This window comes from Dinoponera quadriceps, unplaced genomic scaffold (genome assembly GCF_001313825.1).
Source record: "Dinoponera quadriceps isolate SergipeBrazil2010 unplaced genomic scaffold, ASM131382v1 scaffold588, whole genome shotgun sequence".
NCBI lineage: Eukaryota > Metazoa > Arthropoda > Insecta > Hymenoptera > Formicidae > Dinoponera > Dinoponera quadriceps.
In genome coordinates, this window is record NW_014554802.1 from 283,797 (window position 1) to 307,945 (window position 24,149).

The 24,149-nt window shown below is 41.2% G+C and overlaps 3 protein-coding genes and 1 long non-coding RNA gene across 5 annotated transcripts; 2 read left to right on the forward strand and 2 right to left on the reverse strand.

Annotated features, from left to right (window-relative positions):
• Positions 1–46: 46 nt before the first annotated feature.
• LOC106742078 (acyl-CoA synthetase family member 4) lies at positions 47–5,003 on the forward strand. The gene is made up of 10 exons (XM_014614699.1): positions 47–619; positions 772–1,033; positions 1,141–1,599; positions 1,690–2,066; positions 2,157–2,245; positions 2,363–3,258; positions 3,398–3,546; positions 3,620–3,783; positions 3,940–4,203; positions 4,275–5,003. Exons 1-10 carry the CDS (start codon positions 607–609, stop codon positions 4,659–4,661), a joined length of 3,060 nt encoding a protein of 1,019 aa, XP_014470185.1. The 5' UTR covers positions 47–606; the 3' UTR covers positions 4,662–5,003.
• LOC106742079 (rab GDP dissociation inhibitor beta) lies at positions 4,755–14,226 on the reverse strand. Its single transcript, XM_014614700.1, has 5 exons — positions 13,672–14,226; positions 8,212–8,625; positions 7,841–8,054; positions 7,390–7,572; positions 4,755–7,252 (listed from the first exon to the last, which is right to left on the reverse strand). The coding sequence occupies exons 1-5, from the start codon at positions 13,830–13,832 to the stop codon at positions 6,896–6,898; spliced, it is 1,329 nt and encodes a 442-aa protein (XP_014470186.1). The 5' UTR covers positions 13,833–14,226; the 3' UTR covers positions 4,755–6,895.
• An 834-nt stretch (positions 14,227–15,060) lies between these two features.
• On the forward strand, positions 15,061–16,228 carry LOC106742100. The gene is made up of 4 exons (XR_001374240.1): positions 15,061–15,144; positions 15,232–15,363; positions 15,812–16,049; positions 16,140–16,228. It is a non-coding gene; the product is annotated as an uncharacterized LOC106742100 (long non-coding RNA).
• Positions 16,043–23,506, reverse strand: LOC106742099 (LIM homeobox transcription factor 1-beta-like). 2 transcript variants are annotated; one of them, XM_014614733.1, is made up of 5 exons: positions 22,517–23,504; positions 21,305–21,724; positions 18,261–18,566; positions 17,768–17,866; positions 16,043–16,351 (listed from the first exon to the last, which is right to left on the reverse strand). In XM_014614733.1, exons 1-5 carry the CDS (start codon positions 22,641–22,643, stop codon positions 16,095–16,097), a joined length of 1,209 nt encoding a protein of 402 aa, XP_014470219.1. In that variant the 5' UTR covers positions 22,644–23,504; the 3' UTR covers positions 16,043–16,094. The 2 variants fall into 2 exon arrangements, with proteins under 2 accessions (XP_014470219.1, XP_014470220.1); XM_014614734.1 differs by lacking the exon at positions 17,768–17,866 and having other exon boundaries at positions 22,517–23,506.
• Between the last annotated feature and the right edge of the window lie 643 nt (positions 23,507–24,149).

The following is a 24,149-nucleotide window of genomic DNA, read 5'->3' on the forward strand; positions in this document are numbered from 1 at the left end:
GGCTGCTTCGAAACTGGCGCTACCTGGTGGTAGATGGTCGCTGGCTAACCGAAGACGACATCTGAAATGTCATTGGAAAAGTACAAGACGGTTTTCGCCAGAGGCAAAGGTCAAGAAGAACAGGATCTTATCAGTTGTTGATTATCATCGTGTATCTGTGTTGAAAAACTGATTGTACTCGGATTGAATGACAAGGATTCATCAAGTTATAGGCCAGTATTCATGGTCGTATCTTAAGCGGGGGTCTACAATCTAAGCCTTAAGAAATTGACCAATCACAGTCATATTCTTCTCACATTCGACTGTGATTGGTCAGTTTTTTAAGGCTTAGATTCTCATTGTAGATCGCACTTTACGTATACTAATATTCAGTCAACTATCAGCGCGAATTCTGATTGGCTGCAGCTTTCTGTTTTTCTGCTAAGGTGTGAATTCTCCCTAATACCAGCCAAAACATAACCTACACGTGAGCCGCTCCATGAACAAATGTTCACTAGTATTTAAACTATAATGTGTTATAATTGAATTTCATTAATATATATTTAATTATAAAAAAAACCAATTTAAAAAATGTAATATCTGTGCAAGTACATTTTGAAGTGTAACATGAGCTGTACAAGTAAGTATACAATCAAATCTACCCTTAATTATATATATATATATATATATACAATAAAAATATTTAACTTACTGATAATGTAAAAATATTTTAAGTAATTTCTAGTGCATATAATATATATGCATATATATTTTTTTTTCACTTTCCTTTAGTTAATTATACTAAAAAGTTAAAGGTACAAGATGTCAAGAACAAATATTGTCCGTATATTTTACACAATATATGCAATTGGTTTTATCTTGACAAACCAGCAATAGAGTATCATGATCTACAAGAAGTCAAGATTATAAGTTACAATGAATTGCAAGCTGCTACAAAAACAGTCTCTGACTGTTTGAAATATATACAGTATCCTGAATTTATTGGTATTAATTTTGATATTTTAGAATACTGTGTGCCTTCTTTAATGCTTGGGTAAGAACCGACATTCCTTTAATTGATCAAAAATACTTTATGAGATAAATTTTATTATTCCACTTGTTATGTGCATTTATTTTATATCCATATTAATTTTTTGGCAGGATTCTGGATAATGGGAATGCTTTTCTCAATGTACCTTCAGATATACAAATATGTCGAAATATATTCGATTCTTTACACATAAGATATATTTTTGCCAAATGTGTGACATCTGATAGAGAAGTTGTGCGTCAGTTGAATGTTCATGGACAATCTGTATATTTAACAAAATTAATAGATGTCCCAGAAAGTACTGTTAGCGGCAGAAAATGGCATCGATTTGCATATGCAATTGCCACTTCAGGATCAACCGGATCACCAAAAATTGTTAAAATACTTCATTCCTGTGTATTGCCTAATATCACAGATTTGAGGAGAATTCTCGATATGACAGAGCACGACAAAATTGCCCAATTAACAAATTTTACCTTCGATCCATGTATTGTTGAAATTTTCTTAAGTCTGTCATGTGCTGCGACTCTGTTCATGGTGTCGAAACAACTGAAGAATGACACAGACAGGTGAATAAGTGTTATTTGAAGGATTCATTCTAGAAAATAAATATTGGAAAAAACAAGATAATGCATTAGATAAAAATAAATATGTTTTAGGCTGTTGGAAAAGATATTCTGCGCTCGTGTAACAGTTCTTCAAATTACTCCATCGCTACTCTTCCATAAATGGTCCACAGAACGTTTGAAGGCCACAATTTTGAACAAGGATTCTCACTTGAGAGTTCTTCTCTTGGGTGGAGAACCATTCCCTAATATCAAGTTACTTTCCGAAGCTAGTCATTCACAGAATAAAACGCGATTATTTAACATTTACGGTATAACTGAAGTATCTTGTTGGTCTAGTATTAATGAAATCTTTAGAAATAAAGGCACAGATGAATCTTGTATCGGTGAACCTTTATCAGAAACCATGTTTCAAGTCAGAAATGAAGACAACGAGATAGTAACTAAAGGCAAAGGCTTCCTTTATATCGGTTAGTTTTTAACATTATGGTTATATGAGACATATTTGTGAAGTTTAATTATTAAGTTTAATTTACTTGTTCTATCTGTCTTCAACATAGGAAGCTCTAGTAGAATTTGTATTGTTGGAGATGAAACTGAGGACGATTTATGTAAGCCAGTTTTTCGTGATACCGGTGATATAATTTCAGTAAGTTTTATCAACAAATTATATTTCTTGCGAAGATTTCCTTCAAATTAGATAAAGATTTCAATAAAGATATTCATTATTCAGAGATTTGTAATATTATTATTATATTTTTTTTAGATAGATGATCACGGTAGAATGCTTTACAGAGGGAGGCGAAATAATGTGGTGAAAAGATTTGGAAACAAGATAAATTTGCGAGAACTTGAGAGAGTCGTGATGGAATTAAGTTTCATACGGAATTGTGCTGCACTCTGGGACACAGAAAGCCACAAATTATATCTATGTTTATCCGCTGTGAACATGAAAGAATTAATCGACTTGAAAAATTATATAATATCGCATTTAAGAATATTACCAGCGATCTATAAACCTGATAAAATAATTGTACTTGAAAAATTTTATTTTACTACCAGTGGAAAAATTTGTCTATCGTCACTAAGAAAAGCGTGCAAGGAGTCTGAAATGGAAGTTACCAGTATAAATGATGTATACACTGATGTGTGTGAAATATTTGGAAATTTGTGGAGTCAACATGTAAAATCTAAAGATGTTGGTTTTTTAACATCAGGAGGAACGTCGATAACAGCACTTCAGGTCTCGAATGCCACCATTGGGATATTTAAAGTGGAATTTCCCGAATTGATCGGTATGCTGCTGAAGAATTTGACGTTCAACGAGTGCGTTAATTATATCAAAACCACTTTAACCAATCAAGATTGGAACAGGACTCTCAATCACTGCATTGCCGTTTCTCACGATGACAAAGCTCAAAATAATAATTGTGATACAGAAAAATGCATAATGGAAGAACCAGTCTCGAATAATTTTTCCGTATTGACAGATCAAAATAATTCTTATCAGTGTAAGTGCAGAGGAAGAACTGATGGCAATGCATCAACCCAAAAACAAATCATCAAATTATCTTCCGTAAATATATCAACCATCGAAGTAGCAGCAACTTATAATTTACAGAAGTGTGTCGATGCTTCGCCAACTGTGTATTGTTATTCCGCGTAAGTGCTTTTTATTAAGTTATATCTGAATTGAAATCCGTTTTTAAGAACTCGGTACATATTGCACACGAAAGTCCTACAAGATCCAGGATATCAAAGGTTGGCCTTATAAGTATTAATAATGTTTGCTAATTTTTAGATCAGAATTGTTCGCAACAGTTGGCTCACATGCCGGGATTATATATACGGTTAATCTAGTGGGAAAAAATAGTAGACCGTATGAATTGAAATTACCAGACAGGATAGAAGCTTCTGTCTTGGTTTTAGCCGACTTTCGTGGAATTGTAGGTAAACATCTCGCATCTCGCAGTGCAATGAAACGGTCGTTGAGAATTGTCACATTGAAAGCTTTCAATTGCAGGTTGTTACGATGGGTATATTTACTGCATTCATTTAAAAATCGGCGAAGTAATTTGGAAGTTTCAAACACAGGACATGGTGAAGTGCACAGCGATAACGTGCGCACAAAAGAGCAAGATATTTGTGGGTTCTTACGATCACTATGTATATTGCCTTTCAGTAGAGGTCTGTATTAATTATAATTATATACAGACGAAATTAGAAACATAAGACGCGATAAAGTTTAATTTATAAGCAATTAACTTTTAACTTAATAAAAAAAACAAATCAACTTACCCAACTCTGCGTGATATGATGATATTCACCTGCGTTATTTTGCAGAATGGTGCTCAAATATGGAAAATTGAAGCGAGCCAAGGCGGTATCTGTGCTACGGGCTGCTTGCATCCACAATCGACCTCGGTTCTCTTCGGAACACTGGATGGCGCTTGCCTGGCTTTGCGACAATTTTCCGGGCGAGTTAAGTGGAGACGCAAATTGCAGGACCCGATTTTTGTGGCGCCCGTCGTCCTCCAAAATGGATACGCTTTATTTTGTTCCGTAGCCGGAACGTTGTGTTGTTTCGACATCGAAACCGATTGTCGGGTAAGCGTAAATTCGTTCTTTCTTGCTTGGCATATTACATTACGCTGATTTCCTTTTTTGTTGTTACACAGATATGGCGGTACGAGATACGCGGAAATGTATTTTCGTATCCCGTGATAAATACTCGCGTGTCCGCCGGCAACAGCGAACACGTTATTTTGGCGAGCCACAACAAACATCTGTATTGCCTGGAGATGCCAGGAGAGAAGGGAGAAAATCCGAGATTGAGATACGCGTTGCAGCTGCATTCGTCCATCTTTGCGACTCCTTGGTGCGAAGACAAACACGTGTTCGTGGCGTGTACGGACGGCACGTTCCAAGTGCTCGATCTTTCAGAGGGCAAATCACTCGTCACCAAGCGACTTCCCGGCGAAATCTTCTCCTCGCCGGTCATACATAACGATCTGGCCATCTTGGGATGCAGGGACAATAATCTTTACGTATTGAAACTTGGTTAAAATCTTGGATTAACATCTGTGCCAGGCTTTATGTATATATTAAAATTTCTACTAAAAGAAAACATGGTTTTAATTAGACAGAATTATAAGGAATATAGTTAATACAATATCGTTTATTCCACTCGGTTCTCGTGTTACAAGTATGGATAACGGTAAAAGATATCCATCCGTAGACAGTTGTGTACCCACATTCCATTGGATTTTCGTACGTAGTGCGGAATTGCGTGCGCTTGTCGCGGTGACCCATGCGAGAGTGCAAGTGAAACGTGAATCTAAGTAAAACTGCTGATTCATTTCTTACCCGTTATGAAAAGAAAACAAAAGAAAAAAAAAAGAAAAAACGACGACAATCAGTCAACTGTCGTAGACATATGAATAATGCGCGCTCACTCGTCCTTCTTTTGTTCTCTTCCCATTGTACCTTATCGAATAACAATATAATAATAATAATAATAATATTACGTGATACGTCCGCGCTCTTATTATGCAAAAGAAATAATCCGGAATCTCGAGTTCACACGAAACAACAATATTTCAACGATTTCATTTCCTCGTATTTATATATATGTATACATATTTATATATATATTTATATGTATATAGAACTATAATATATATATAATATTCTATAATGAAATGCTTGGCCGCTCCGGATATCGTCCTCGTTTCGATATTAATCTTCGATTCTCTCTTTTTTTTTTCTCTCTCTCTCTCTTAACACCTCTTCCGTCTCGACTTTGTGTACAAGTATACGGCTTCACTAGTTTTCTAGTTCTGTTGCGCGCACGTTGAAAATATCTAATTACTTCTCTATTGATACTATTTGTTCGCTGAATAAATCCTTCAATCAATAAGAGGACGAGCGAATGTGCGGTGAACGAAAGGGAGATTGTTACAAGTATACACGCGAATATACATATCGAGAAGCGCGTTTTACATCTGAGTGCTAATTTTTAGTCTAATTTCGGTACACGATCAATGAATAACGGACAGTTACCAACGGAACACCATCGCCCGTGCGTCTCGGCGACTCGGTATAAAATTATATATATATCATTGCTCTCCGTCGATTAGCTTAATTAAAATAAATGCAGAGCTCGAGCAACTGAAAGCCGATGCTCGTACATAGCCACCAAAATTTTTCCCATAATTTTTGCAGCAGTTAAGACTTTCCGGAAACGTTTCGTCTTCTACAATCTAAATGTGTCCGGTGCTAAATCTAAACAAATGTGGTACTTACATCGTTCGTATCGTCTGTATCGTGAATCAATTGTTGGTTTTATTGTTTATCGTAAGCCTGCGGACAATTTGCACTATTTCGGGGATCCCGCCGCTATCTTTTACTCTTCTCGTTTCACAACAGGCTTGAGGCTCCTCTCGGAGACGCAAGACGTTCAATCTCAGGTATTAGCTGAAACGAGAGGAGTGGAAAAAGCACGGCAGTTGGCGGGAAATTCTGAAAATAGTGTGAATTATTCGTAGGCTTGGTTCATTATCTTACAACGACTCGATCGTCCGCTGATTGTTGTTGTTAATCGTGGCGTACCTGTAGAGAGATTCCTCTTTGTACAATTTAATCTACCGATGGACGACGTTTCACTTAGATTCTCGTATATTTCGGTTAAACATTAAAATATGATACATTTTTTGTATTGTATACACGCGCAGTGACGAACGTCTCTCGATTACTTTTCCTCTATTTTTCTCTTTCCCCTTTTTTTTCTTGCTCGAACATGTGAGACAGATCGAATATACGGTTTCATGCGAAAAATATAAATTTATAAGAGGTTTTTTTTTCTAACCTTAGTACCCCGTTGCTCGCAGGAAGAATCTGAGAGTTCGTTCTTCCGTGTTAAGTGTGAAAGAGAGCTCAGTGCTTTCGGACAGGACTGTCAAAGGATCCACGGAAACAGCAGCAGGACGAGATTTGTTGGGACGAAGATAGGATTAATCAACTGAAGAGAAGAAAGAGAGAATTTAGCCGACTTTTACCATCGTTTTTTCATCCTCTGTCAAAGAGAATCTACATTTTATAATTAGGCACAGGTCTGCTCGCAGCGTGACTTGTTCCGTGGTATCTGCCTTGAGGAGACACTGTCGCTACTGACGTATCCATTTGTTGCATACCGATGTGTTTGCTTACTCCAAAATACGCGAAAATTCGCGGAGCGCTCTCAATTTTTTCTCCGCAATAGTTACGTGACAAAGTTGCACATGCACAATCCCGGTTACGGTTACTGATCTTCGTCGCCCAGCTCATGTTTAACCTTATTGAAGTCAAACTCCTCGCCGGTGGCGCGTTTAAATATATCGAGCACGTCCAAGCAAGTGGTCTCGAAGTGCGTGGTCGCATCGTAGCTGGTGGATATGAATATCTGACTGTTGAGTCCATCGTCAACTGGCACCATGTAATCAGAGATACTGACGAACTTCTGTTTTATCGGACCGAGCAGGTCCAGGCCGGGTTTGATCTCAGCTTCGGGATTCTTTGTCTCCACCGTGGTTGACACCATGGCTATGAACCAGCCTTTCGCTGCAACTTGATGGGTGTGCGACACGAGCGATACATAGATGTCGGAATTGCGACCAACCTGCGAAAGGAAACAAATTGCTGTGTTACGATATTAAGACTGATGATGTATATCGTCATTAAGTAACGTATAAAATATCGACGGAATCAATTGCACTTGAAAAATTGGTGTAAGACAAATACGTATGTCGTTAACACCTGTTTCTGAGGAATGATGATTTGCGTGGAGAGCGCATCGGCTGTATTCGGTATCGGGTGATCCATAAGGCATATGCACCTTATCACTTGACCGACTTTTTTCACACGATCAGGTACATACGTAGGGTCGCAAAAGACTTGTTTGCATTGAGCTACTTCGTCACCAGAACGAACACCAACCACCTACGTAAAATGACAGCCAACTTTAATGACTGAAAAACCTATGGTTAACTTCCTTCAGAGATGCGGAATACACACACACATACGTTTAATTTATCTCTTTCAATTAGAACACTGTCGACAAAGTAAATAACGAACATTACCGGTGAATAAACATTCACCGCAAAATTCCACGAGAAAAAGAGAGACCTCGACGCATGAATGACAGAATTTTCTTGCAAATTGTAATAAATTCATTCCAAGAAAAGTTAAGCACGAATACAAGATTCACCTTGCCCTCCTTTATGACAATCTCGTCGATCGGCTTGTCTAACATGTAGGTACCGCCGTAAATGGCGCTGAGTCGCGCAAATCCTTGAGGAAGCTCGCCCAGACCGTACATGGGATAAAGATACGGCGACTTTCCGTATCGCGCTAAACTGTCGCTGTATAGTTTGATCCTCCTGATAGTGATTATCGCGGTTTGGCTGATGTAATCGTCGTCCCTTCAGAAAGCAAAAGTTTTTATAAGCGGACGTTGATAATTTACTTGCGAAGGAAGATGTTCGCTTTTGACATTATTGCTTAAAATACCCACGATGAAGAAACGAGAACTTTAATACCACGAAATAAATTCAATTTTTTTATCGACGCCGCTCGTACCTGTACAATGCTAACGCATGCCCGGTGAAGTCCTGCGTGTTCTTATCGAGACTGAATTTATTGTACAGGGCGCTCATGTGATTACTGAAAGGATCGAAGCCCTCCCACGTTTTCGGATCGTCCTCCTGCATGTTCTGCACCCACATAAGAAAACTGCGGAAGCGCCGTTTCTCGAACAGACCCATCAAATCACTGGACAAGGCTTCTTGCTGATCGATCGGTACTTTGGAGATCTTCCCTGATTTGTACACGTACGAACCCTCCACCGACTTGAACTCCAAGTAACGCGTCACACCAGTATGGATGAGCAGTTTAACGAGAAGACCGTTCGCCATCAGGAACTTGGGGATCAAGTCGACGTTCCAATCTCGGCCGCGACCATAACTCTCATCCGGCGACGGTGCCTTGAACTTGCTAAATGATACAATTTGAGGAAAGGAGATTAACAATCATTCGCATAACAATTTAGGTAATTTTTGAACTGTTCAACTACAAAGGATTTTAAAGAAGACTGCGCAAGCAGATTTGAAACGTCTCGATATGGGGGGTGCAAATTATTTTTTATATTTTTTAATGGAACCACAAACAAAATTATTGCTACTACAAACAACTACAAACGAAATATACTGTTTCCGTATTAAAAAAAAATTCGTTTTTCAAAAGCGTGCCAGGTTCACAAAGATGAATCTTCATCACAGCACAATTTGCAAAGTTACGAGGATTCATAAGGGAATGTCTGAAACGTCCAACGGACATCAATCTTTTCTCGCCATCAATCATAATTAGAAGTTCGTTTCCGCTAGCATTTATATCTGCGTTCGGAAATCGCGAATAAAAATTATCAGTAGTCAAGAAACACATTGATAAGTACATCCCGTCGTTGTAACATTGTTAATTAATAAATTTGAATCGGATCGCGTTAATGTTATTCACGGGCTCGCTGTACCCGTTCAACCACTCAATTGGTGGATAATGATTGAACGATATCGCGCGTTACACGACGTTAACTCAAGCCCGACAATTTGTTGTGATAGCTATCGGGTAGATGAGTTGCGCGCGCTCACGATGATTTATTGAAAGAGAAAGAAAGAGAGAGTCTTACACGACGACACACGCAGTGACCCGTTTCTTGTTATTGGTTTCTCTCTGAGACCAATGAGGCAAAGTATGAGAAGTCGTAGAAACTACGTGCACGAACATAATTACGTAACATTACAATATTGACACTTTATTTTATATCACGCTTTTTTATATGCCGGTTTTTGGTAATACTGCTATCGTTCGAAGAATTCGATTTAAACACATATCGCATAGTGATGTACAAACGAGAGAGAGAGAGTTTTAACACAAATCGATTCCTCCGTTCATTATCAAGGTCATCTAAATGCGAATACTTTTCGAGTTATTTTATTTTTCATTCTGATATTTTTTAGTACGAGATATGAAATATCTCGTAAAATATAATAAACAGAGGAATCGATTTATGTAGAAAAAAAACTATATGATTCTATTTTAAAAAATGAAATTGACCTTGAATTATCAACCGTACAATGAAATTAAGGTCCACTGTTTTATACCCCTCTCTAAGCCCTGCAACTTTTATTTGAGACATTTTCCCATATTTTCCATATTTTTCGAAATATTTGCCTGTTAAAATTGAAATGAATCACCCCATATAATAACGGAGTCCTTCATTAACTTGGAATTGATTGGGGAGAGCCGCCCGCCTCTACGATACTCAATATCAAAGTTTGAAAACTTAACCAACGAATAATTATTTTTGCTACTAAATTAATTGAGAATGATCGAGATTGTGACGGGAAAAAATTCGAGGGAAGACCCATTTGAAGTCTCACGAGAAAATCGACAAATGACGACAATAGAAGCTTGGAAGCTGATTGTTCACGTAACAAGGAAATCTCGTCGCAGCGAAAATTATATACGTGGAGAGAAAAAAAGAGGCGGAAGATAATTACCGCGACCCGTGATCCTAAGTCCAATAATGTTTCCTACATAATTAGCGTTGTACTATCAGGATGTTAAATACGAAATGTCCGATTTTCTGAAGTACCAAATTTGAGAGTTGATATTATTGACATTTCATTTTGACAGTTCTTGGTTTTTTTTTCTTAGTATGAAGACACATTATCACTCTTTCAAACGCACGTTTTGGTTTATGATTATCTTTCGAATTGTCTCTTCCGGATGAATTTTTGTGAGACCATTGATGAGTCAAAAATTCGTGTTATTTTCGAACGAGTTCCAATGCAGTGCAAACAGCTCGAAATATCAACGACGTGTTTGGCGAGGATGTGGCTAATGAACGCTGTCTATTGCAATCAATTAGACGAAATGATAAGGGAACCTGCGATTAAGCAGCCGAGATTGGTCAATAGAGACAGGCCAAACCTCTTACAAGACAACGCTTAACCACATGTTGCACAAACAACGCTGTTCAAACTACAGAAGCCGGAAACTGTTACCTACCACTATTTAACAGTGCCTTTGCACCAATTGACTACCATTTCTTCCAGACATCGGGCCATTTCTTGCAAGGAAAAATCAATTCAATTCTCAACAAGCCAACTGTGGAAAACGCCTTTCGTGCTTTCATTGCCACTCGTTCTCTTAGGTTTCTTTACTACCGGCATAAACAAGATGGCAAAACTGTGTCGATTGTTTAGGTGCATACTTTGTTTAATCGTACCGCTTCTTGTTTGAGATATAATGAACCAGACTTTTCATTCGAAATCGGACATTTCGTATTTAATGACCTAACATAATTATAGTCGAACATGGCTCGCTATTCTGCAGCAGAGTTGGTAACATTCGTATCTTAATTATGAAAAAGATCCTTCGCGGCTGATAACAATGAAGGTCTGACGCAGCACATTGATATATGCACGTCCTGTATCTCTCTCGTCATGGAAATGTATTGACTCGCGTTGTTATCGTAAGTTTCGCATTAGTCATCGTAAAACACTGATGATAAAATAAACGTGTTGCATTGTAGCTGTATACAATTATTAAAACTCTCACAACTCAATCAAAATGAAAACGATAAGAAACAAATGAACGAGTGAATGAATAGCAAAGAAATTAGAGCCTAAACAAAGCATAGACGAAGAGTAGAATCATGGGGATGATACAAAAAACAAGAAAAGGAATAGAAATAAAAAAAAAGTGTAGTAATAATGGTAGTAGTAGAGAGAAAGAGAATGGAAAAAGAAAGAAAAAGATATAAAAAAAACATAACTAAGAACGAGAAGGCCAGAGTAGCGTGGCATCGGTAAATGAATTAAAAAATGTCAGTTTAAGTTATTACTCTGGAGAATGCAAGTCGCAGCGCGGAATGTAGTCGCGAGTGAAATCACAACGAAGGGCTGCAGGAAAGAATGCTCGAGTTTAGAGCTAATTCATTGCGGTTAGGTCGCGCGATTTCGCGATGTTCGATCCAGCGGTGCTACTTGTGGGGCGGACACTTTCCTTCTCCTCCCTCTCCTTCTCTCTCTCTCTCTCTCTTTCCCTTCTCCTACGCCTGCATTCTTTTTTTGCTACACCCAAGTGTAATCGCGCAAGGCGTGTAATTGCAAGGCTGGGCAGTAGCGAATTTTCCGCTATTCTCGGCTAGTCGATAACAATAACCGGAATTGACAATTAGTGTCAGGCATGTTTATTCCAAATCCGTTTCTCGTCTTTTCTTCTTTCCTCTATTTACCTTATTCTTCCTTCCTGCATATATTGCACATTCGAAGAATGTATACACGTTTATTTTGCTGAGAAACTATAAAATAGCACGTAGCAGTACAACAGAAACGAATCCCATAAACGATGTTAAAAGAATTATATTTACTTCGTAGATAAATTGTGTTACTGTGAGATAAAAAAAACGCAATAACTATAGCAATAATACATATTTGAAAACTTGCTCCGATCAATAATCAATAATAATAATGTTGAAATGGTAAATATATAAATATATCACAAGTATTTTATTCACTCGAACAAAAGTATTGCGTTAAAATTGACTGTGTTCAGCGAATACATTAATTGCGTTCAGAAAACACAACGGTTGATTCGTCAACATAATTAGTATAAATTTATGGATCTAACAGTAAAGATAATCACTATATACACACATATATCACACAATAATCATTGGCCGAAGCCAATACTCAAATAATCGGCTTTTGAAAAATGGCTTGTGATTGGTAAATCTAAGAAGATATACAGCCATCATATCTCATACAGCACACATTATCCGATGAACGTTCTATGGACCTCTTTAAGATGTTCCTTGGGTGCTATGCTGTATATAATTGTTAAAACGTAGTCTACAATAGTCAGTAAGAGTATATTCACAAGAAGTAAGAATAAGAAATTGACCAATCATGTTCAAATGTAAGGAGAATAACCAACTATGATTGATTAATTTCTTACTCTTACAACTTATACATACATTGTCCATTGCAGACCATGTTTTATTCAACAATTGTACAACCGTTGTACTTGCTGAATGTTAACCATTGGCTGCGTTCACAGAAAACTCAAGCGATTAGTAAGTGGTCAATGATTATTGGTTTGTTAGATTCCTAAATTTAAACTAATTATAGTATTCATAATCGGATTTCATATATGGGACTGTCTTAAGTTCATCCTCAGATGCTATGCGGCTCATTTCATTGGCTATCTGAAGGTGCACTTGAGACGATCATAAGTATATCTGTTTATGAAATATGGCCTATGTTGACAATTTACTCAACCGATGTGTTCTTTGAATGTAACACCATTGCAACTGCTGCAATCGCAGGTATACGCGCACAGAAGCATATCCGTAGAAGCTGCAAACGAAGCGAAGAATATCTCAGTTATCCTCGACACTCTGAGCACAATACCGGATGATTCGATTAATTGATTAATGAGAATTTTAAAAAAGTAGCTGCCTGTGTCCGACTGATTTTAACGTTGATTCGCGCGGTGGGAATGTGGCCTCGGAAATCGATATACTTCTCACGTACACGACGCAACGATACGTTCCCCGCGGGAACATATTTTCCCCTCTCTCCTCCTTCCGAACCCTCTCACAGCGACCGTCCGCATCGCCACGTCTTTCCTCCTTTCCTGTAGCGCGTCCTCTCCTCGGATATACCGGCGAGATTTTGATCTCCGAAACGGAAGAAGGGAGATCGATATTCGTGACATCGCGGCACAGCTGTCGTCGTAGTCGATGATGATGATGGTTTCCCGCCTGTGTGTCGCAGGGAAAAGGGGAGGGGGGAGAAACGGAAGAAGGGGGGGGGGACCCAAGTAACGCAAATGTGACACCTTGGGAAGGAAAAGTCATGCATGTGTCCACCAGGACGTCTTTCTGGTACACATTCTCCGGATCTTCCCGCTGTTCGAAAGCGGCGAAACGGAACGGTGGTGATAGAGAGACAAACCAGGGATACAAACACTCACCCGAACAAGTCTTCGAGGGGCGTGATGGAGGCCGACTCGCCGCCGTAGTACTTGTTGCGGTCGATGTGCAGCACCCGTTTACCGCTGACCGACAACATGCCCGACAGGATGCACTCCTTGAGGCCGGTGCCGAGCACGATCGCGTCATATTCTTCATTCATGTTCGCCAAACGGGGATGGCGAGTGAATAAATAAAAGAAATATATATATCCAGAGAGAGAGAGAGAGAACGAGCACTCAGTCCGTCAATGCCTCGCGACTATCGCGCAACTCGAATATGTACGAGACGCGTTTCCCTTTCTCGAGAGACTCTCTCTCAACTCCTTCCGAATCTGCGTCTGTAGTGCGCCTTATACTCCTCGTGTCTGGCTTCCCTCTGTGAGGTCGCGCGACTGGGAAAACGCTGTGATCGGTTAGTACGTCACGTCTACGTACGCACACGAGAACGACACGAAGAAACGGAAAACCCGGCTCCGCTCGTTAGTTACTTCGACAAAGACGACGGATTCAATGACAACGTCGGTTGCGACGGCCGGACGGTGGCGGTGACGGCGGTGCGATGACGTTAGCGCTGCGTCCAACTATTCCCTAGGACGCATGTCGACACGTTGCGAAGCGGCTCTTAAGCCTGATCTACAACGTACTCTTTGCGTCTTGTTTTTATCTCTTTTTTATAAATAAAAAGAATTTCTTAGTCCCGGTCTACAATAGGTACTTTAAGCTTTAAGAAATTGATCAATCACGGTCGAATGTGAAGAGAATAATCAACTGTGATTGGTCAACTTCGTAAGACTTAAGATTTAAAATATCTATTGTATGCTGGGACTTAAGCAAAGTCTACAATGAAAATTTAAGGCGCAAGCTTAAAGAAATTGACCAATCACAGTATTGAACAAGTCGAATATGAGAAAAACATGGATTGTGATTGGTCAATTTCTTAAGGCTTAGAGCTTAAAGTATCTATTGTAGACCGGGACTAACAGAAGAAAGAAAGAAAGTAAGAAACAAGACGCAAAAAGCATATCGTCGATCAAGCTTAAATCTTGGGTTGTTGGCCAAACGTAGAAGTTATTAGAAATTACTAGTACCTTTCAAGAATCTATCGATAAATACTACGGTTACGTTCACGAAACAGACTGTGCGTAGATACTAGCCGTTCAGAAATACTCAAGAAGAATTCACGGGTATGTATCATTTGGACACAGTCCAATCACAAGTCACAAGGGACTCTAAAAATGTCTCTAGGTACACAGTGTTGTGATTGGCTGTCACCTCTCCCGAAAGTTATTAGAATTTTCAGTGATTTCTAGTTACTTTTATATCAGACCAATAATTTGATCCGAGATCTCGCATCATAGACACAGAGTCTTATGGTTTCTGCCCACAGGACGCGGAAATACTCGCCGCGCGGGAATGCGACAGAAAAGTGGCAAAAGATTATGGAAAATGTGGTGACCTTCTGATTAATTTAATGTGAATTTGGATAAAAGATATTTTTAATTATGTTGCTGATGAAGGAGGAATAATTTCACGTCAAAGTTTAAATATATGGTTTTATAGGTGAAAACAGAAGGATACACAATCATAATGGCTGCGTGGTACCGTCGAACGTGTGTATATATCTTATTAAATATATCCTCGCGGTAATATACGGAACATATAGCTTGGCGCGAGTATCGAAGATATATCAAGGTATAATAAATCAAATAAATAAATCCGCTTCGTATAAATTATAACATAAATGCACAAACAAATTTCTCCTTTGAGTTCATGCAATGCCAGTGCACGATTGTCCTAATTAGAGAATACATCGTTTCTTTTTTTTATTGACATAGTTAATTATTAGCCCTATTTGCCGCTACATATCAATTGTTACATATAATAACTAATGTCAAATGTTAAATATAACAATTACCCAGTTAGTTTGTCCAACTAAAATCTCAAATGATTTTACTCACAATTGACAGTGTAAATAATACTATATATATATATATATATATATATAGAGAGAGAGAGAGAGAGAGAGAGAGAGAGAGAGAGAGAGGTGCTATTATATTCAAAAAGTGATATTTATCACGATCATTCGTTTCGATTAATCGTCGCATCGTGTCGCTTTCGTTTCTCTCTCGTCTCGATACAGAGTCGCGGTTCGAGCGGAGGAGTATTCGGCCGCCGAAGATCATCGTCACCTCGATGCGGGGAAAATTCGAAACGGGATGCGATCCGTTCGCGGCGCACACAAGACAACAGGCCGACCGAAAGGACGCTGGAAGGTTATTGAACTTCACGGACAGGAACGGTGAAAAGAGGGGCGCGGCGGAGAAAAAGCGACGACAAGGAGCGGAAGAAGAAGGAGCAGGAGGAGAAGATCGAAACAGGTATGAGGACGAGCGGCGGGGAGAAAGAGAAGGCGGAAACGTGGATTACGCGTGATCACCACTGAAATAACTACTCTGCATCATGAACAGTTTGTCGATGGGATTGTGTATGGCCGCGTGCAGACTCTGCGACAACGACGGGGTGTCGTGTGACGACGAGCTGTGGTGGGAGTGTGAAGCACCTTGATGACTGCCGTCGGCACCGCCGCCGTCATTTTCGCCGATGTCGAAGCCACCCTCCGTGCCGTCGAGGGACAAGTCGCTGCTACAAAAACTCTCACCCGAGTGTCCCGGATATGCGTCTGCAAAGGACCAGACGGAGAGATGGTAACAGGTGAGAAAAACCCATACACGCGCGTAGTTCTTAAGACCGTTCTGCAATGGCCGTAACAGTATGGCTGGAAGTCCGTAACATTCAACTATAGATGTAATATATTCAGACCGAGCGTTTGCCTTTGTTTAAGGAATCAAAGTGAACGAAAGAGAACGCAAGGACACAAAACACAGAGTGTGCATCCTTTTCTATGTGTACTTCGGTACTCTTTACTCCTCAACACTCGGTTTAGGTTTATTATGTCTATGTGTTTAGCTGAAGATCGTGGAATTTAATGTTCTTAAAACGGTGTTGTTTACGATAGTTTATAGCGAAACGGACCAATTAGCAAAGGTTAGGTTCGATTTTTTTAATATCCTGCTTTATTCTGATTGATCGAAGTAAGGTCGTAAGAAAATGGAAATAATTTATTTTGCTTACGATCTTACGTTGCGGCCTACTATACAAGAAGCGGGCGTTTACGATGTCTAACGGACGTTATTGCTATACTTTTACAATCATTGAAAAATGACCTTTAATCGAAGTCGCACGCGAACTCGCAAAACGTACAATGAAAAAAACAGGCAGTTTGTTCGCGATGAAATCATAATGTCCAGATCGGAAAGAATATACTCACCTTGATTTTATTCAACTTTAAGCCTGAGAGCATTTTCTAAAAAAAGTTTATGAATAGAGAGAAGCCCGGAAAATATAGCATTCCATTTGATTCACCGGAAAAGAAACGCGACATAAACCCTTTTGTGTCTAACATTCAAACAGCGGAGTATCGTAGCAGGGAGTGAGTTTGAAAAAAATTCCAAAGCCCGAAATATACCCGCGGAAAATATATCACCGCCTTGTGCGCCCTGTGGAAGGCTTTAAAAAAATATTTGCGTGCGTGGGCATGTGACACATGCAGGATGTTTTGGTAAAAAAAAAAAGAACTGTGTGCGTGTATGTATGTGTATGTCAAAGCTCCTGTCTTTGATATGAAAAAAAGTGGCCGAAGAGATTTCGTCTGTCAAAAAACTTTTTATGAAAATGTTCGCAAAATTCACGCGCGAGGAGAAACTGCATATGCAATCGGCACGACATATTTTAATATTACTCGGTATAAAACATTTCCTAAAAAAATTCACTTTCTCGAACAAATCCCTCCCCCTTGTTAATCGCTCACGTGCGATAAGTAATGATTCGCAAACGAAGCGATTTCGCGATTAAATTTCTGTCTTTTTTTTATTTTCAAAATGTTTTTGAATTCTCGAAGATTCAACTTATCGACTCGTCATCAATTCGTCAACGGAGACGAATGTCCTCGCGCGGACCAGAATCACGCGCGCGTATTCATTCCCGCTTTAATTGACACATCGGCTGATGAGTTTCTACGGTGAAGTAAAGGACTTACCGTCGGGCGAGTACGGGTTATTGGGGTTGAGCGGTTGGGTGGCTGAGGGGAAGCTAGAAGATTCCCCATCGCGCATGTTCAGGGCGTTCAAGTAATGACCTGCGAACGAGATTAGACAATTGACATTGAACTCACTCGTTTAGCAAAAGCCCCATTAACCAGTCTTCGCGAACGAGCGCGTATGCGGTTTTCGACTCTTTTTTTTTTCTCTCCCTCCCACCTTCTCTCTCTTTCTCTCTCTCTCTTTCTTTGTCTCGCGCACAAGACTCTACGTTAATTAACACAATGAAATTTTGCGATAACGTGAAATCAACGAGAGAAGAAGGCACCGGCCCCAACGCGCGAGTCGAATGAAACTCTTCGTATTTTCGGGATCAGGATCGGGAACGAAAAATCAGGAGACGGTCGGTACGCGAATCGCGAGAATGAACCACCGTGATAATGCGCGGGAGTGATAACTAAGGGGATGATAATGCGGCAGGGAAGCGCTTACTGTGATCGCTGTGCGGACTTTCCGTCCTCCGCTCTTCTTTCGGCTCCTTGTCGGATCCGGGCTCGGTCTTGGCTTTTCTCTGGAGCTTCTTCATCTTCGCCCTTTGGTTCTGGAACCACACTTGGACCACGCGCACGCTGAGCCCTGTGTCTTTGGCGAGGGCCTCTCGCACTTTCCTGCAGGGCTTCGGCGACACTTCGAACGACGCCTTGAACTGGCGCCGCTGCGCCGACGTGAGAATCGTCCGCGGCCGTTTCGGACCCCGACGTCCATCCCGTGGTCGATTCTCGTCCAACAAGTCGTCATCTAATAATAGCATATGATGCTGTTTGTACATATGTGCATACTTAGACAAATAACCTCTTTCCTTCTCTCTCTTTCTCTCTCTCTCTCTCTCTCTCTCTCTCTTTCTCCCTATTTGCCATTTGTTCTCTGCATGCAACATGTCATTTGCTGTGTGTTGTTCCAAGTAGAACAGAAAATCACGATAACGTCAAAATGATGTCAAAATAACGAGAAAATGAATGTAAAAACTATAGTTCTAAAGGCTCGAAAAATCCGATTTTTTTCCGTTCTTTTTTTCGGTTTCTTTTCCCAAGAAAAGTTCGTGTGGAATTATTTAATTTTCTGGAACACATTAATATGATGAAGGACATTAAACATGATCTGATATATTTAAATAGTAAAAAAGCAATTTTTTACAAAAAAATCCTATTTTTCGGAAAAACTCCGTTTTTTCCGGATTTTTTTCAAACGATTTGGAAAAAAACGGCTTTTTTAGAACTACAATAAAAACTTAGCTTTTAATAATTTTCTCATTATTCTGACGTAATTTGACGTCATCGACATTTTCTGTTCTACTTGGGATTCTTATCGGGAACTAAAATGACGATTCAATGAAATTGTTTACACGCAAAAGCGTTCAGCGACGTGAGCCGGACGGGAAATCGCGAGAACAACTTGGCGCGTGAACTGCTCCTGTTTCGAATTATGTACACACCGCCATATGACGGATTGATCGGTCAGACGCAAGTGGCAGAGGTCGAAGTCGAGCAGTAGATACGGGCGGCTTCGATCAGACAGCGATCCGACAAAGCATCAGACCACGCCTACCATGCAATATACGTGCCGCGGCGCGGCACCATGTCGGCCACGAACAAACGTACCGACCATACGCGCGAATTCCATTTTCCGGCCGAGAATATTTCGACAATTCCAGGAATTCCATTGTTAAAAAATTGTTTCGCCGTGCCGGCGATGCGGAACGCGATTCGGAATTGTCGGTCGAAATCGTCCGGCGCAATCGTTGCGCCGCCGCCGTCGTCGTCGCTGTTAAATTGTCAATCATTGTTAATGGAAGCGGGAAGCGACGAAAAGAAAAAAAATTTTTTAAATAGACGATGGAGTCGCCTTTGCGATTGCGTGTATATATAATTTAAGAAAAATAATTCTGTACGGAGAAAGAGAGAAGTCAGGCGGAAAGAGTTTTCCCGCATTGCGGAAATGTCCGCGTTTATTAAAAAAATCTCATCGAGATTTTCCGAAAGTGCTTTCCAGTGTGCGCTTTTCATTGTGTACGGAAATTCTCGCGAATGTCCTTTTTTTTTATCTCGTATGCATAACGGAGAAAAAATGGGGGAGGAAAGGATAGGTGACACACAAACTGCTCTTTTCATCATTTGATATCGTCATCGATGATGCGCGAAGAAACATCTCGACGAGACGCGCGTCGCAAATTATATAACACATAACATATCGAGATCGAGCAATAAGATGCCCCGAGAATAAACTCCGCTTTCCTCAAGAATTCACGGTACACGTACTTAGACTTTTCGCGAGCACGTTGGTCCTTCTCTAATTGCCGCGAAGAAACGTCGCGCTCTCTTTCTCTCTCTCGATCGATCAGCTTACGCTTGACTGAAATGTAATTACCTTGAAAAGGAACGGCCCTGTTTCGAAATTCCTGCAGATTTTTACTTTGGATGTCTTTAGATTGTAGTACAACCTGCGAACAATGCAACAAGGTATGTACAATGCGTTTCTTAACGGCGTCATTCTTTTTTTTGTTATTTTTATTTTTCTTTTTTCTTTGTCATTCGATGCCACTTCTCAAGCGGCTCGTGCGCGCGGCAATGCCTCATGATTCTTAAAAGTCATCGGAATTTTTCGCGTGACGAATGTGAGGAACGACGCGACGTGATAATCGACGTGATCGAGCGCAGACGATGTAAAAGGATATGAACTGAGCAGTTTGTAGTCACGGGTTGCCACGGAAAAAACAAATGCATATTCTCGCCGTTCGAGTGTGCTAATTATATCTAGAAACGTTTGTTTAACCGAGAGTTTCTCGCAGTTTGTCTGATCCTCGTGCAAAATAAGCGCTGAGAGACGAGATGTTGTGCGGGGATGGAGATGAATAAAGACACGGAAATTGTAACGTAGAAAGACGTACACCGTCAACGTAGGGACAGGTAACACCGTGTAAAATAAAATCACTTCATGCGAAACAATACGTATGCACACATTTTCGCTCATGCTGAAGTCCCCCGTTGCACACAAACAGTCAGCAGATTAAAGGTCGCAATACTTTCTTTTTCAACGAGTTTCTCGTATCTAATTGGAAAGTGCATATCTCTTAAGAATTACTAAGAAACAAATTCTCTTATTGGACACGGAATTGTGTTGCGAAGCTCATGGAAAAAAAAAGATATCGCAACCTATATTCCGGATCTACAGTTGATGCAGCAAACCTTTAAGTTTTTGTTCTAAGCAACAATATATAACGTAATTTTTGACAAAGGGCGTTTCCCGCGCTGCCAAAGTTGTAAACACACTTAAATCTTAGGAATTGATAGTTCTGGAAACGCTTTTTGTTAAAAATTACGTTACAATCGAATACGCATTTCGCGATAGAGAAAAGTCCAGCCTGGCAAAATTAGGCAAACGAAGACGGAACCGAATGTGCGAATATAATACACACACCTACCCATCCACTCGCGCATACATACACAGAAAAAGAGAAAAAGAAAGAGAGATACACTCACCTTGCGGACTGTTTAGAAACAACTCGTGCTCGAAGTCCCTTCTGCAGATTGGCTGGCCCTGCCTGAGGATGAAGTGGGCGCCCCTCGGCAACGGCTGGCCGCACATGCAGCACGCAAAACACTCCACGTGGAAGACCAAGCTGGCCACCCGCATCACCAGGTCCGAGCAGCTGATCTTCTCCATGCAACGTGCGCACTTCACCCCGAAAATCCTCTCGTAGTCGGAGCGGCAGTAGAGCTTGAGGTCGCGTATGAAGCACGAGTGCGACAGCATCGCGCCGCATGCCGTGCAGGAGAGACACTCCTCGTGATAATTCCTCTCGGCGACTCTCATCACGTATTTGTCGGCGATGGTGCGGCCGCAGCCGGCGCAGATCGTCTCCAGGAGACCGGACTCCGTCTTCACGGAAACGGACGGTTCTGCGGACACGAAAGGGTTACGCTCGGAAGACATTCGAGAGATCGAAGTTATTTCCGCGATTTTAAAGCCGCCCGAAAAAAAATCTCAGTTCTCCTACAACTGAATAACATGATGACAAGATGAAGACTCAGAAATGATGCAATTGACCGAGTGGAAACCTCGGTACAGGAATCTCCTTGCAGCCGAGTCTGATCTCTAAGCAACGGAAAATTCGAAATTGTTTTTTTCCGTGTAGACAGAATGTTATTCCTTCAAACGAAAATTTTGTGATTTACGAGGTAGAAATAAACCTGTGTGTTCAAATGAGGAACATGGTTTGTTATTCCTTTCTCTTTTTACCTTCGAAGAATAATGCTTGCGATTTTGATTTTTCTTCGGCGGTCGTTATTATAATCGCAATTTTGTCATTATAAGCTCGCGGTTTTGATCGAGATGCTCACTGCGCGGGAAGAGAGAAAAGTTCGCCCCAATAGCGGCACATTTTCCATGAAATATTACTTGTACATTTGTCCTGATATCGTTTCTCGTATCGATAAGCCATAAAATAAATCACACGCCAACACCGACCCTTTCTTCAGCGGCGTTTCACGCACGATAATCACGATATTGTTCAGGTCTATTTTATTTCTATTTTTTCTTTTTTTTTTTTGCAAAATCATTCTTCGGTCAATTGAATCATCATACTTTCGCCATTCTTCCTACTTTCTTAAGGTAATAATCGCTGCTAATTTTGTCGATTCGTTTAGCGATTCAAAGATGTTCAAAACATAATTAAAATAACTTGTTCTCACCTGCATTATTATTTTCCGCCGTGGGCCGGAAAGGAATAGGCGGAACCGTCGGCAGAGGCTGGCCCGGTTCATTCTTGAAAGAACCTTGATTGAAAGAACCAGGCGCCGGGGGGTAAAATTCCAACATGGTGTCCTCCCGTTGAAATCTCGAACGCTTGAAGTAGTCTTCGAGCTACGGAAACTAGTGAGAAAACGAAACTCGCTCCCGATCCTCGTCGGGAGTCCTTCTCTTCGTCGAACTACACTAAACACTCGCGTACCATACACACACACACACACACACACACACGGATATCGTCTCGGCAAGAATTCCTCAGACCGACTGAATAACAAGAATAAAGATAGAATCGCTAATTTTGTGGAGAAAAGCCTCTTCTTCTCATGTGGGAAGAGTCTCTCAGGAAAAAGATAACGCCTCCGGATGAAACGATCCCCGACAACGTTTACGTCTACATGCTACACTCGCGTTCTTCTCCTCTTCCACCCTCCCGTAACTCACCGATTATCCGGTTGTGTCCAGCGTCCAGTGTTTCCGGTTCTGGATAATTTAACATCTCCGAACTCGCGCGCGCACTTTTCAACTCTCGGCTCTTTGAAGTTTTCTTTCTCATCTTTCGGTTGCAATCTTAAATCGAGTTAAGATGACTCGGCTAGACTAAAAGTTCCGAGACTCTGAGGTTATCAACGCGCATCACTTGCATTACACCCCGTGCTGATTAACTTCCGTTTGATTATCTCGACATTCGTCGTGCCTCGAGCGCGTTTCGAACCATCGAATGGAGTTTTCGCGACAGTCTCGGTCTAGCTGGTTTTCCGATCCGCGCCATACGTCATCCGAGTCTCATGACGAACGGCCACCGTACGCGGGTGTGATGCGACGATGACCTTCCTCGATGAGATACGAGACGTCACGGCCGCATCGCATTCTGGGCGCGATGATGACAACGACAACAACGACCGAGACGGAGGTGAGGACACCCGTTCCTCCTGATTGTCCTCCCACAGTACCCCTGCCTCATCCACTCAGACGGCTCGTCCAGTATCGGCACTCCGCGCTCCGTTTGTGCGTGACAGTTCGCTACGTGTCACCGGTACGAGCTCCGTCGCTTTTTTGACGAGACCTACCGACTCACGACAGCGAAAATCATCCCCCTTCCCTCCCTCCCCCCGACGACTGATCGCCGTACCCATCCTCCGCAGCGGCTTCCCTACCCTCTTGTGTCTCGTCTCCGCTCACCGAGGAGATAGATGAAGCATCGACGCGAAGGTGAAGAGGGCGGGTTCAACCCCCGGTGGAAGCCGCTCTGCAACCCTCGGGCTGAGAGCGCGATTGGCGCCAGCGGGAACCGCCTCTGCTCGGGATGAGACGAGGGGTGGGGAGGTGAAACGGCGCCGAGGGTGCTCAACTGACGGCGACGCGCACGGTAAGATCAATATCTGGCGACCATTGCCAGATTCAGTGACGTATCTCCGTAAACTCGACGAACATCGATCTTGGGTGCCGCCGGAATCTTCTTCTTCTTCTCTCTTCTTCGCTGCTTTTTTTCCCCTTTCATTCGACGAACGTTCGTGCGTTTTACCTGATCGGACGTTTCGTGCCGAATCCGCGAAATTTCGTAGGGAGACGACGTAT